Consider the following 14276-nt stretch of genomic DNA (forward strand, 5'->3'; position numbering starts at 1 on the left):
CTCATTGGGAAGCAGACGTGGCTCTTATATCACACAGGCTGTGTGCTGCTGACTGAGAGCCGTCATGATTTGGTGTCACAGTCACTCAGGTCTTTGTACTTATTCCAGATGAGTTTGACCAGAATCTTCCACACGCTCATGTTCGTGCACGCCAGCATATCTGCACGTGTCACTGACATGTTTGCTTCTCTCTGGCTGCTCGATGACCTCGACCACCTTAGGTATAGCAAGGGCCCATTGCACTACCCTGTCCTGTCCAGAGGGGGGAAGTAACTAATTACATTTACTTTTGGGAGTAATTTTACTGGTTCCAATTTCATTGTACTATTGTACTATATATGACTGTGCAATGACAATAGACTATACTTTTACTTGAGTAAAATTATTAGGAAGTAACTCTACTACTACTCTTCTGGCTACTTTACTCAGTGTGAGTAAATCCAGTGAATGAACAATAAACACGTTTTAACCAAAGATGGAGACACAAACCTGCAGTTTATGTCACAGTGAGACTTTTTCTATCTGCTGAGCCTGTCAGAGAAGTAAAGTAACACCATATATGTCACTGGAAGTACTTTACTCTGTTCTAATATGTGTATATTTGCCTATTACCTACATTATTATTTATAATCATGTTATTTATATGTAGTATTTTTTTTCTTTTCAGTCGTTCAAATACCAACATTTGCACTAAACTTTATATTTCTGCCTGATTGTCTCATTTTAAACCTTAAATCAGATGTTATGATCAGTACTCAAGTAGCTTTTTAACTCTTACTTGAGTAAAACTTGGTTGAGGTAGTTCTCCTGTTACTCTGCCACCTCTGGTCCTGTCACATTCCCACACAGCATCCTGCTGAATGTAGCACAGAGTAAGTCGGATGAGCTGCGAGCAGCTTATTTAAGAAGCAGCCTCTTGACTAATAAATATTCCCAGATCAGCTTTTTCTGTTTCAGCTGTGCAGCAAAGCTGGCGTTAAATGCACCTTTTGCAGTCACGTGCTGCACTGCTGCTTTTATAACACAGCTTTGGTTGAACAGGCCTCTGGCTTAAGACTTATCCAGTGTACCATATTTTGAACTGTGTGTCTGATGCAACTGAGGGGATTAGGAGGTCTTAGCAGTTTGTAGTTTACCTCATTGGAGTATAATATTGTTTAGAAAGATTTATAGAGGCCTAAGCTCTTGTGTGCGTCTGAATTTAATGGGAGAGAGCAAACAGGACAGCGGATGCCTTATTGCAACATGCAGGGTGAAGAAACATGTTGTGATGTCTGAGCGCTCATGCTACAGCATTTCAGGCAGAATAATTGGCTCAACACTCCAGAATTCTTACATACAAAAAGGAAAAGAAAATGATCAATACAGGGTACATACTACAAAAGACTGCTGGCTGGTCTTGCTTGGGTAGGTTTGCAAACCATCTTCCCTGTCTGCCTGCCTCTTAATAACTCTTTCTTCCTCTGAAAATCTGGCACATTTCAAAGGCTCAATGCCTTTAATGAGCCACAGTGTTGTGCCAGTGCGGCTGCTGGTGTCGGGAATGAAGCTCGGAATAATGTGGCCGTCCGAGTGCCGGGTTGCGTTTCCCACTGCTGCGGTAATGCAGCTCGTACGGCTGCGTGCTTCACCTGCAGAAGGTGGAGCTCACCTTTGCAAAATGTCTTCTTGCTCCAATTTTGTTCTCCTGCAGTCATCACTCCTGTGATGTGTGTGTGCGTGCATGCATGTGTGTGCGTGCATGTGTGTGCGTGCATGTGTGTGCGTGTTACGCCACCAGCTTCTTATGAAAATACAACAATCTTCAGAATAGAAGAGGAACAAAAGAAAAGTGGAGCAGTTACTTTCCTTCAGTCGTGCGTTCGTCCCCCTGTTGTCCCCTAACAGCTGCAGGGACGGAGCAGCCTGTCAAGGAGAGCCTGTTTGGAAAAGCAGAGGGGAAAGATGAATTGACATAAGAGGTCATTTGCTTTGCTCATATTTGGCCCCTTAGCTTTGAAGATGAAGTGGCATGAAAGGAGGTAGAACATCAGTGGGTAACTGGGTTGCTCTGAGGTCCAGGGACAGCTTCTTTCATGGTTTCCATCACTAGCTGAGGAAATGGCCCTTCTGTCACCAGCCCTCTGCTTTTTAGGAGTAATCAATTCAGCTCTGAAGGCATAGGAGACATCCTCTTAGAGACTTCGGCAAAGTGAGCGTGTCCCTGCCAACCTCAATCCCAGCATGTGCTTATTGATGCTTTACTATTTCATGTAAATAATGTCGTCGCAATACTTAGCTTTTATATAGTGTTTTTCTTTTTCCAGTGCACTGAAGCCAACGAGCTCATACATGCCACTGTTAAATAATCCTATAAGCAGTTGTGTATAAGATCAAGAATGCATGTAGAGGAAGCTCCCAGTGGAGAAGAAGAGTGGAAGCCCAAATCTGAGAAACTAGTCAGTTAATTGGTTAACTGAGGTCATAAATGGGGGCCTTGGGAGCCGCAGCGTGGCCACTAGGCCTAAGAGATGTGTCACAGGAGCAGGGAACAAACGACCTGCTCTACAAACCATCCAGAGTGCAGGTGGGAATAGTAGGGAAGAGGAATAGCACAGGGGTAGCCCACCGAGAGCTGAGCAGTGCTGGAAGAACTGGGAGAAAGAGGTGTGACGCACCACCAGCACCAAGTGACTGGTGGACCTAAGAGCAGAACACAGCGACTTCCCAGAACAAGAACTAGTCATCCTCACAAAGGCAGACATCCTACAGCTGCAGGATGAAGAGGCTAACAGCTCTCCATGACTGAGTATGCACGAGTCAATACAAGAGCACAGCTCAGAAAGCTAACACCAGAGAGCCAGAGCACCGGCTCCTGGTTGGTAGAGCAGTACAGCAGGACTCTAAGACCAGGCCTCGATTCACTACAAGAAAGAGTGCGACTCACTGGCTCGTGCATGGATAAGAGTGTGCTAGTAACATTCATCAGAAGCTCAGTGGGACTGTGGAGGTGCAAAAGGTCCCGAAGGGTGTTTCCAAAAAGGAAACATCATAAAAACTCTTAAGGTCATGAAAATGATTTTAGATTTAGCAATTCAATGACGCGTCCAAACAGCCAGGTCGCCGCACTCGCCACTCCCGTGTCAGCGCAGAGCAGGCACACTGTACCCCCCCCCCCCCCCCCCCTCACCCCGTGTGTTTAGATGCTGCGCCATGACTTAGACGCTTTGGGGGGGGGGGGGGCATGTGTCTTTGGATATTGGATATTATTTATATTTTCACCAGTTGTTGTTGTTGATTTTTGTATTATAGTTTGTCAACAGTACTTGTTTGTTTTAAATTGTTTACTGGTTTGCTTTTTATTTATTTATTTTATTTCAGATTTTTCTAAAAAAAAAAAAAAAGTAAGTAAAATGTATTTATATATATATACAGATAAAAATCACGAAATGCCAAATGAAAAGAATGGGAATACAACAAATAACAATGTAAAACAGTAAAATACAACATAAAAACAACAAATTAAAAACTTGCCTGTATGAAAATGGCTTCAGCTGATTTTTAAAAGCATCAGTGGATAATAAAGCATTTTCTATTTAACCATAAGCTTTGTCCTAACTTTGTCCTGGGTTTTAACTATTTAGTAATAAAAAAGGAATCATCATAAAAACACTCAAGGTCATGAAAATGATTTGAGATTCAGCAATTCAATGACAAAAGTATCGATATCGGTGATACTGGCTCGTACTTACTGGTGTCAGATCGATACCAGAATAAGCAGTATCGCGCACCACTGCTGCTTTCTTCCCTTAATACACGAAACTGTCATTTAAAAACGACTTTTTGTATTTACATGAGTTTTTTTTTACTCTATTTTTAAAATTGTTTGATGATCTGAAAATGTGAGGAAAAGAAAAGCCAAAGAAACCAGGAAGTGTGTGTAACTGTGGTTCGTCCAAGACTCTAATATGTAATTTGTTTGATGTTGAGAGAAGCTCAGTGACACCGGCTTACGTGGAAATTATGTGCTGCTGAGAAATATTGAGCTCAGATGGACAAAATAAAGCCGATGTGCTGCCTGGACTTACCGTTTACCTGAATCTTAATTATTATTTTTGTTTAAGGTTTCGAGTGCTTTCATGTGTAATTTTAAAAATGTTCCCCTTTAAAAATTGAGAAAAGCACTTTGCATATAAAACAAAGGCCTTGATTTAAATAGTAAGATTTGAAATATTGCATCAGAAGGGAATACGAGGAGCGGAATGGATGAGATGTTTGACCTTTTCAGATTTGTCCCTGGGTGGTGCATTTGCCGGAGGGTGCCGGGGGCAGCAGTGCGTTGAATTATCACTCCCACTGTTGAAACAGTCCAGACCTGATCCCACACTTGCTTCACTCCCACCACTAATGGGTTAGGAACACACTGGGAAAAAGATGGAGCAAGCGAGCAGGAGGGAGTTGGAGCCCGTCTGATTGTCCGTGGGTTAAGCTTCGAAACAAATTGCAGCTTTCGCTCTGTGCTGAGGGGAAGTAACGGCAGGTCATAAAGCTGGTGTCATTCTGCAGTATGATCGAACTGAGTCTGTGACAGCTACCAGCAGGAAACGTGTCAACGCTTTGATAGATGCTCGCTGTATTGAAAGGCTATGATGACTTTTTAGTTGACTGGGCTTTCACTGAACTCCGCACAGTACCGAGAAGGCAAAAAGATAAGAACAAACTCGCCGAGTTGCTTTGGAATAGTTTTCCAAGTCACGAAGGACATCGCGTCTTTGTTAGAGTAGCTGTCAAAACCACAATGCCCGGGCAGCGCCAGTTTTTTTTCCTGTACAGAAATGTGTGGCCTCCTGTTCTGATAAAGACCTGCGGCCTGCAGACGACATGCCGCTGACTTAAGGACAGCTCTCTGCTGATTGTAAGCAAAGATGTGCATACACTCTATGTTTCTCTCGACTTCCTGCATTGACGATGATAATTCTGTGTGCAACAACGCCTCTGCACACAAGCATTTGCATTGAAAGTGACAGAAGTCACGTCGTCTCCATTCACTCCTGTTGTGTTGACGCCCAGCGCATGTTTTCTGCTGAAACATGCGCTCATGCATGCGTTTGCTCAGTACCATCACCTCATGCTGCATCTCTTCTGTCTCCTTCTCCACCCCTCTGCTCACGCCATCCAGACATCTTGTGCGACGTAGGGGAATTTCACTGTCACAACCACGACACCTGCGTGCCCGAGGACTGGCTTTGTGACGGCGAGCCCGACTGCCCCGATGAGTCCGACGAAACTGATCACGTGTGTAAGTTTCTCATTCCATCCATTTCTTACTGATGCACAAACACCTGCCATATGAAATTCTGCCATAATTCCTCATTTGATACAAAGTTTCATATTTGCAGACTCATACTAACAGCACACAACATTATCTGTGTTTTACCCAAAAAGGTAACGTTGTTTCTATTTGTTTCCTGTGGTTTCCTCCTTCATGCAGCTTTGGTGATTCTGACGAAACTTATAGAAACAAAACATAATTTAAATACATGAAAGGAAAAAAATGTAAATATGTGATTTAAATCTATGATTTGAATCCAGGTGAATCCGATTGTGGATGTCTGCTACGGGTTGTGAAAGTATGCATGCAGCATTTACAGTCACATTTGACACTTTGACTCATTTTGATGTGACTGAGATAAACTGAAGTTGACCACAGCTGCTGATCGACTCTGTGCCTTTTGCGATTTCCTCTCTTACTGCAGCTAACAGGCTTGCTTGCTGCATGTGATGTGGCAGCACTGAACACAGGTGTGAGCCTGAGTTTTGCTTTTCTGTGTTAGGCTGTGATAAACTGGTGACGTGTCCACGGTACCTTAATTCTTACCTAATATATCATGCCATTCTCTCAGCACACAACAGTGGGATAGTTGGAGATATCTTCTGTGGGACCAGTACTTTTTAAATGAACGCGACACATCACCAGAAACGCTCGTCCCCTTTAGATTCAGTTAAATAATGCATGTAGACATTCATTTGTCTTGCAGATATGCGAGTGCTTGGTGCACTGCTGTGATTACTCACCGTCTTTAGTGTGTTATTATTACCTCTGTTTACAGAAGTGACAGTCCAATGAACTTATCTGGAATATGATGTTTTCAAGAGCTAATGGAGACGTGTCTGATCTAGTTTAAAACAAAAACATTGCAGCGATCACAAAGCAATTACTTGGTGGGATTATTGCAAGTGCTGCATGCAGACGGATATGAAGAATCAGCTTTTCCCATCCCAGCACAGTCGTGCAAACCTTCATTTATCTTTCACATCTGATTGGTTTATGTATAATCTCTGGGGCATTGTTATTTACAAACATATATTATCTTTAATAAAGAAACGCAGCAGCACGTTCGCAGTACTGTGACATAGATGGGTCTTTGTAAATGATCGCGACGCTGTCACTGTAACGCAGATGAAAAAGGTAGCACAACTAAATTATTAACATTCAGCCCAGGTTCCTCATCAGTGTGAGTTATCGGGCATAATTAGGACTTTATAGTTTTGGCAGTGACATCTGTGCATAAATTGTCCACAGCGCACAACAATTATTTATGCCCTCGCCTGCAAGAGGTCATGTATCATGTAGGCTTCTCGTAGCTGCTCTGCTTGTTGCAGAGGAAGATGAAGGACCTGATTACGTACGTCTAAATTAAATAATTACACTTAGCAGATGTTCACAGCTGTATGCGTGCTCGCTAATGTACAACAGTGCGTACGCAACAGAGATGTGGTCTGCTGCAGAAACTCCCCTGCCTCTGTGCATGCTGAGATAAAGCAACAGCCCTCTGACATTAGACATGATCAGAAAGTACAGACGGGACCTCGTAGGATGGGTTGTCTTTCTCAAGATAGAAAAAGTAAAAGCAGATAGCATGACATTTACTGCTGTCTCTTTGTTGATAAAGTGGATTGCTGTGGGGTTTTCTGTGCTACATATATAAGTCAACCTTTAATATCTCAGACGCGGCTTATTGCCTTTTTCTAAACACATCACCACCATTATTTCCAAAAACAGTCGTGTAGGACAGCATGAAGCTTTGACTGCTACAGAAACTATAGACTAATGTTCCCTTCCCTCACCACATACGTTAGCGCTTTTCGTTCCTTCGCTTGCCTCGTGATTTGAAAGATGCTTTCGTTGTTGATGATGGCCGGCGAGGCCCAGCGAGCCGTGTGTGGTTGGGCTGTGAGTGCAATTGTCTGGAAAATAACCGGGACTGGACGTATGCGTCCCTAAGAGGAAGGAAGATCATGACAGGAGTTGGTGAGTGAATGGTGGGTAATGAGAGACTCTCCTTCATTACTGAACAAGAGCCTGTAATCATACCTCTGTCGCGATTCAATGCAACATATGATTGGACAAGATGGGGAACAAAATATTTTACATCAACAAAACTGAACAAGCTGCCAGTTAGGGCTGCCACAAACGATTATTTTGATAGTCGACTAATCAGATCATGGATCCACTGGACGTAAAACGTGCAGCTTATTGCACCAGCAGCATCTGCTCTTATAAAACTATCATTAGCTTACAGCGGGAAGTGTTTCAGGTCTGTGCTAACTAAAAATAAAGACAAGATGATAGTTTAATAAACCTTTAATGAAATTTGCAGATTGTTTCGGTTTAATAAACTCAGCCGTCTGCTCCTTGCTATCAACTCTACACAGCTACATTCTCACCTGAAAATATGTTAAACGTTTATTTTGTGACCCAGAAAGAGCAATAAGAGTAATATTAAAACTAATTAGCTGCCGCCATTGTTGGAAACTGGAATTGGCTGGGCCGCGCTATGAATTCTGGGATAGGTCGGGCCATGAAGGATACTCCCGACCCATCCTTCAAGGACGCATTTGGAGGAGTCTTTGAATTTGGACAGCCTTCATCACGTCGCTGTGACGTAATTGGCCTACAAATGTGGCCTCGAGAGGATGCGGCCTGAATCTAGAAACAGCTATGATACAGCTTCTTCTTCTTCGGGGTTTAACGGCAGCTGGCATCCTTGTACATGCAGTGCTGCCATCTTCTGTTTCAGTCCGTTATTACACTCTTAAATCCTGCTACTTATTCCTGCGTCTTTTGGGATCTTACAAAGCTTCAAACGACGCGTCGACTATTAAATCAGTCGACATAATCGTGACTACTCGACTAATCGTGGCAGCCCTTCTGCCAACAAGTGTCATGTTTATAACCCAACCACCAGCACTGAGTAAGGCCCCACTCAGTACCTGCTTCCTCCATTTAATAAGCAAAACAGAACAAAACTTTCAAAGTGTTTTACATCACAATAGATTTTAAACTGAAAACCCAGTGAGCATTGATGAGTTTTACTTCATGTAAAACGGGCACACTGGGCCCCCGCTGGCTGCTCCCAGCAGACGTTTGATAACTTGTGTGATTGGCTGCTCTGCCACCTGTGATCCCTGTGTGACAAAGGCTTAAATATGACAGATACAACATAGTTCCTACTCTGTGGCCATGGGCCGAGGCTTGTGCTCTAAAAAGACAATCAATTATGTGCTGGCACTTTTTGTTTGCTTTACCTTGCAGAAATAAGACCTTGCATATTCATCTAAGGAATTTTGCGTGGCTCATTACAGTGGATTATCCGTTGATAGAATCCGGATTAGATCAGCTTTGCCTTACAAACAAAGACACACGATTGGAAAGTGCTCTGCCTTCTGAAGCGGCAGCAGAGACTGCAATAACCAAGCTCCGCAATATAGGACGATGTTTACCAAGTTAAAATAAAATCAGAGGATATTTGAAGTTGTGTAGTTTATTTTGGGCGGGGGGGCAGTGAACATTACACAGAGGAATTTGTTATCTTAACACATAAAATAGCTAATACACAACAAAATTCAGTGCCATTGATGGCCTCTTTCCTTCATCCTCTGGCTCAGTGAGAGAGATGTAATCACTGCAACTTCAGAGTCTGTGGGGAGAAGGAAGAGGAAGGTGGCCTTGGATTGCAATACCTAGAGACAAGAAGGAGGCATCAGCTTATCCTATCAGCCGCAGGCCTCACGGGATTGAACAGATGATGACAGTTATTCAGGGAGCTGTGAAAACAGGCTGCTTTCAGGAATGGCTGAAGAATACTGAGCAAAAAAGGCATTTCTCCAAATGTGTAAGTGTGGATACAAATGTTTTTGGTGGTCAGGCCTTTGCTCCGAGGGCAGCTAGCATCCTGGGTGGGGAAAGGTAACGTGAAAAGATTTAGTATCTGCTCAGAGTCGAATAATCGCATTCCAAGTTTGTGCATCCCAGTTAAAAGGAAGTCAAAATGTCAAGGCAGTCTCAGGACACAGCATCTGCTCTTAGCTGGCATGTGTGATAAAGTGGGACAGTCCTAATTCACTTTCTGCAAATGTATTTTATAAATACTTCAAGTGCTAATGGCTGTCATCGTGCAGCTCTCTCTCAGTCTCTGCATTCGCGGTACACGCTGGCACGCAGCGTCTTAGGACTTTAATCCTCGGCGAATCCTTCAGGAAAGGATTTCATGGACTTGTGGCTGGTCTCAGTAGCGCTGCCACGAGGAGCTTTGTGATTGTGGCGGACGTGCAGACCTGTGAGTCCTGTGATAGAACAGTGACTCCCAGAGGAAAAAACAATAAAAGGGGTCAGTGGCTGACTTCAAAAACATGGTCACAGAATCAGTTTCATGACTGTAGCGTGGCTCGACCCAGTCACACCGATGTTGATCTCAGCGAGTCGAGGCAGCTGTTCAAAGACGGCTCTCTCGAGGGCTCCGTCCTTATTCCCCTTTAACAACAGGAAGGACTCGTCTTACCAAGCCTTCTTCTAAAGCGTTAATCAGCAGCCCACAGAGAGCTTAGAACACAACGTGTGATCAAAAGGGAAAAGATGAAATAAAATCTGATCCATGATCCAGTACGTCTTCATCTTGTAGTTATATTACTGACTGTAATTTAGTTACTTAGTTCCTGACGTTTGTTTTATCTATGTTTGCAGTACGGTTGTAAAATTGTTACAGACATGAACTGGATGTTCAGATGTGTAATGTTCCTAATATTCCCACACCTGCCAATAAGGATTCGCCTGAACACTTGACGTCTTATGTATCGATTGCACAAGAGGCAACCTTTCATCTTTAGCAACATTCCCACTTTGTCTACGTCTTTCTAGGAACAAAGCTCAGCCAAACACACAGAACTTTTATTTTACCTACAAGTTATTAGTTCAGACTAAAAATTGGATTTAATTTTTTTATGTATCTATGAATAATGCTTACAGTTACAAAACCTCCACGAGTAAATTCAAAGGTGGAGAATGAGTGGATGGAGTGTTTAGTCTTTGTTTAAATATTTGATCACTAATAAGCGGATCGATGGTCCACAGACGTATAAAGAAAAGAAACGAGCAGCAGCATTTCCTGGTTGGATGTTACTGGTGATGTCAGAGTGGAGGCGGGGTCAGGTGTTAATAAGCGTCACAGGAAAGACCTGCACATCATTTATGCTCCTGAAAGCAGGATTTATTTTTTCATATACTTTACAGTTTTTTCTGCTGCATAATATCTGCTTTATTACAACATGGTTATAATGTGTTATAATTCAGGGAGTGACACGTTTTCATTCTCAGGCTGTAACATATTTAAACCCTCTTTTTTTCTATTTGTTTCTATTTTCAAAGCCAATTATTTTTAATAGCTGACAGATCTGGACTGTGGACAGTTTTGCAGCATAAACATATTTTACAGTAGAGCCATGCTGCTGTGCTTTTTGTGCATAATTTGGTTTCCAACAGCGTGCCCGACGCCAGACAGTGAGTCGAGTCTGCGTTGGCACCTGGAGATCTGAAGGTCAGCACTGGTTTTCAGCCTTTTCTCTTCTATGTCACGATCACTTTCTTAAATATCGAAGATGAACTCTGCAAAGTCTCGCCTGCACAGCCAGAAGTAAATTGGCGCATAGAGCGTCGCACAAAGGCAGGATCAAGGACTGTGTTGACCAAAGTGCCTCTGAAGAAAAGACCAGTATGGAATGTCCACATTTCCCAGTAAGACTGAACACTGCAGTCTTTTCTTCCATATGCCTTCCTTTAGAGATACAAACAAATATCATCATTCAGCCAGAACAACACAGCACGGTCAGACACTGTTTGCTGTCTGCTGAGCAGTAACACCTGCTCAGGTGAGCAGCTGATTTAACTAAGATGAGCAGCATCACCTCTGGTGGTATATTTATATACTGGTTCTAGTTCCACCCGGGGCCAATAAATGAATTGAATCTCAGCTTGAATGAAATAAAAATAACACTTTTAAGCTCATTAACTAATCTGACTGTTTGCACATCTGGATGTGCAGCTGACAAAGCGCCTGTGGAAATGCTGCTTAGATGTGCGGTCTGTCTGCGGCGGCGCTGCAGACGCCGTTCTCGCGCATTCCAGGCTGACTGTCAACAACCTTCAGGGTCTTTGTTATCTGGCAAGTTCTGCATTGAAATAAATGTATCACAAATGTGTGTGGGGACCGTGAGACTTGGCGCCGGTAGGTTGGAGGTTTAGGGGGTAATGTAGCGTAGCACCTTGTTATCGAGCTGAAGGACTGGGCCTTTTGCATTATGTAACGTTTATTTTTCTTCCTCTTCATCTCTGCCTCCCTGCTGAGTTATAACACTTGTGTTGACTCATCAGAGAGGAAAAAAGAAAATTACATATACCATTATTTTAAATGTAGCTGCTTATGTGCTGGAACCAGACCACAGGTTATTAGAAGCTCATTAGTACGTCGTCATTTCCCCAAAAAACAAAAGTCAGTCGGGCATCACTGTCCTTTGCTATCAGCGCAATGCGCTGCACATACATCTAGTTGGCAGGCACAATAATTTGGCTTTGTTTGTTGTAGCAGGAGGCGCGAGGCTTCGAAATAAGACTTTTAATTTACTATTTCTCTCCCTCTCTGCATTTGGAGCAGAACTTATGTACACTTCCCCAGGCTTGTGCCATCTGTTTCACCAGCAGTCTCAGTAGGCAGGAAACAGACACAACAAATACCGCGCGCGCCTGTGCACTTGGAAAGAGTCGTTCCCACGAAGCCACGATATGCTTTTAAAAGTCTCTGCGATTAAAAATGGCTTTTGTGTCAAAATGAAATCGGCGCATAAAGGCAAAGTCGTCTTCGCTGCCCTCAACGTGTCATGTGCTCACGTTCAGCTCTGCGCTCGCTGCGTTGCCCTTCCTCCTGCCGTTTAACACGTTTCCACATGCTGCAGCGTTTTGTCTTAAGCAAAACCATTAGCGGGAAATTTTGGTTGCCTGGTGACAATCTCGTACCCACACTATGTCTCACGCTTGTCAGGAGTGATGCACTGGGAGGAGCACGTCGCTTCTTTGTCTTTGCTCTCACAACCTCCTTCTCAACAGCTAAGCTGCACTGACACATTCCCCCTTTTGTATTCCCTCCTAGTACAAGTGTTGTAAAGGACAGCGTCCCAGCTTGTCACCTGCAAAACCGAAGAAAAGAGAACATTTCATAAACTTGACGTGCTTTGCTGTCATGGAACCGCTGTGACATTTAAGTGCTAAAAGCTACATTATCTCCCTGCTGCTGCAGCAGAGAACAAAGCATCAGTGTGATATGAGCTTAAAGTCAAAGTAAACACAGAGGCACGTACCTGCCGTGACAGCCAATCAGAACATCATCCCAGTCGTTGTGCTCAGAGTGCTTTATCTCACACTTAGATGGCAGCCAGGACTTCTTTCTGCATCCGGATGAACCCGAGACAATAACCTTCATTTTTTAATTGTGCATAATCTAACAGTGAAATGAACGAGCTAAAACCATCACCGGCGTTGTAGTTCAGTGATTACTCAAGGGGAAGCTGGGTTAGTGCCAGAGGATAGTTAGAGCAAATACATGTCCTCCCAACAGCTATGTGTATTATACTTTAACCATGGTCCTCATTAAAGTGTCCTCCGAGGCAAAAAATGGCTTATTTACAGGCTGATGATCAATTGATTTACCCCGTGGGCCAGCACACCAATTTGGGCCCTGGAACTTATTAAATAGTGTGAAATATATATACATAAATGCAAAGGTCGAGGCTTCTCACTAAATCTATCCAGAGCCTTTTTCTTTGAAGGGCGTGTGGTTGGTTTGCAGTGTCACCACCGCGCCTTCACTTTGGATTATTACTTTTTAAATCTGATAACAGCTGGAGACACAAACCAAGAGAGTCTGAAGATTTCTGTGTTTATTCATGAGAAATCATTCAAGCATGAACTGTTTGGAAAAATATGAAGGAATTCTGTAAGTCGCTCAAACTTAAGGTAGGAAAGGAGTGTCCTGATTGGGTGCTTCCATCTGCACTTGTTCATGGAGCTGTTCGCACTGTGGACCTGAATCAAACGTTTATGGGCTGCAGCATGGTGGTTCAAGGTTCAAGGTTCTTTATTTGTCACATGCATAGTTATACAAGTATAACACACAGTGAAATGTAGCCTGACACGCTCCTCGACATGTGCAAAAAAATGGGGGGGAGTAGAGGAAGAACATTATATATACCGTAATTGTCGGGCTATAAGCCACTACTTTTTGCACAAGCTTTGAACCCTGCGGCTTTTAGTCAGGTGCGGCTTTTCTATGGATTTTCCATGATTTTTGTGATATCGTAAGACGATTTGTTTTGTTTGTTCCGCTGTTGTACGGCACTACGTTGCCTGGCGGAAGGATCGGGGTTCAAGAGTGGTATGTTAGTCACATGTCCGTCCGCCAGGCCACGTAGTGCCGTACGAAGTAGCGCGAAAAACAAACTTCAAAGTAGCGCTACGCGTTCAGCGGGAGGCGTGGATGACGAGCGGCGATAAACTTGCGAAAAGCAAGTTATGCCCAACTCCACCGGTGGATTCTGACAGCGTGGAAAAGTGCGAAAACATCCACGATCACCAACGGATTTTGAAGGGCTGGACTGCTGCATGATGGAGAGGAGGACACCGCCACGGCCCTTCTGAGGGTGTTCGACTCTGACACTGACAACGAGGATTTCTTTGGTTTTGAAAGTGACAACGAAGGAGAGAAGCGGAGAGTGGATGACGAAGCCATCCTGAGGCTGTTTGTATCCGACATTGGAGAAGAGGACTTTGGTGGTTTTAGAGCGCAGGAAGAAGAGAAAGATGGTGAATGACTGACTTTTCTTCTTGTTAAAGCCGTGTCACTGCACCTGAGCCTAAAAGGTAGGCTGAATCTATTTTTCTGGTGTGCTGTAGGTTACTGTTATGTACTACA

General features: G+C 43.5%; 1 protein-coding gene across 1 annotated transcript in view; it reads left to right on the forward strand.

The window, feature by feature from the left end:
• lrp1bb (low density lipoprotein receptor-related protein 1Bb) overlaps nucleotides 1–14276 on the forward strand; it is a 276779-nt gene that overhangs the window by 68897 nt on the left and 193606 nt on the right. The window contains exon 2 of the mRNA XM_086266712.1: nucleotides 5159–5278. Coding sequence (XP_086122838.1) covers nucleotides 5159–5278 — 120 coding nt within the window. The remainder of the gene's footprint in view (nucleotides 1–5158; nucleotides 5279–14276) is intronic.

This window comes from Aulonocara sp. 'chitande type north' Nkhata Bay, linkage group LG16 (assembly GCF_057382095.1).
Source record: "Aulonocara sp. 'chitande type north' Nkhata Bay isolate Kocher_YH1m ecotype deep benthic linkage group LG16, A_spYH_male_GT1.1, whole genome shotgun sequence".
NCBI classification, from domain to species: Eukaryota; Metazoa; Chordata; class Actinopteri; order Cichliformes; family Cichlidae; genus Aulonocara; species Aulonocara sp. 'chitande type north' Nkhata Bay.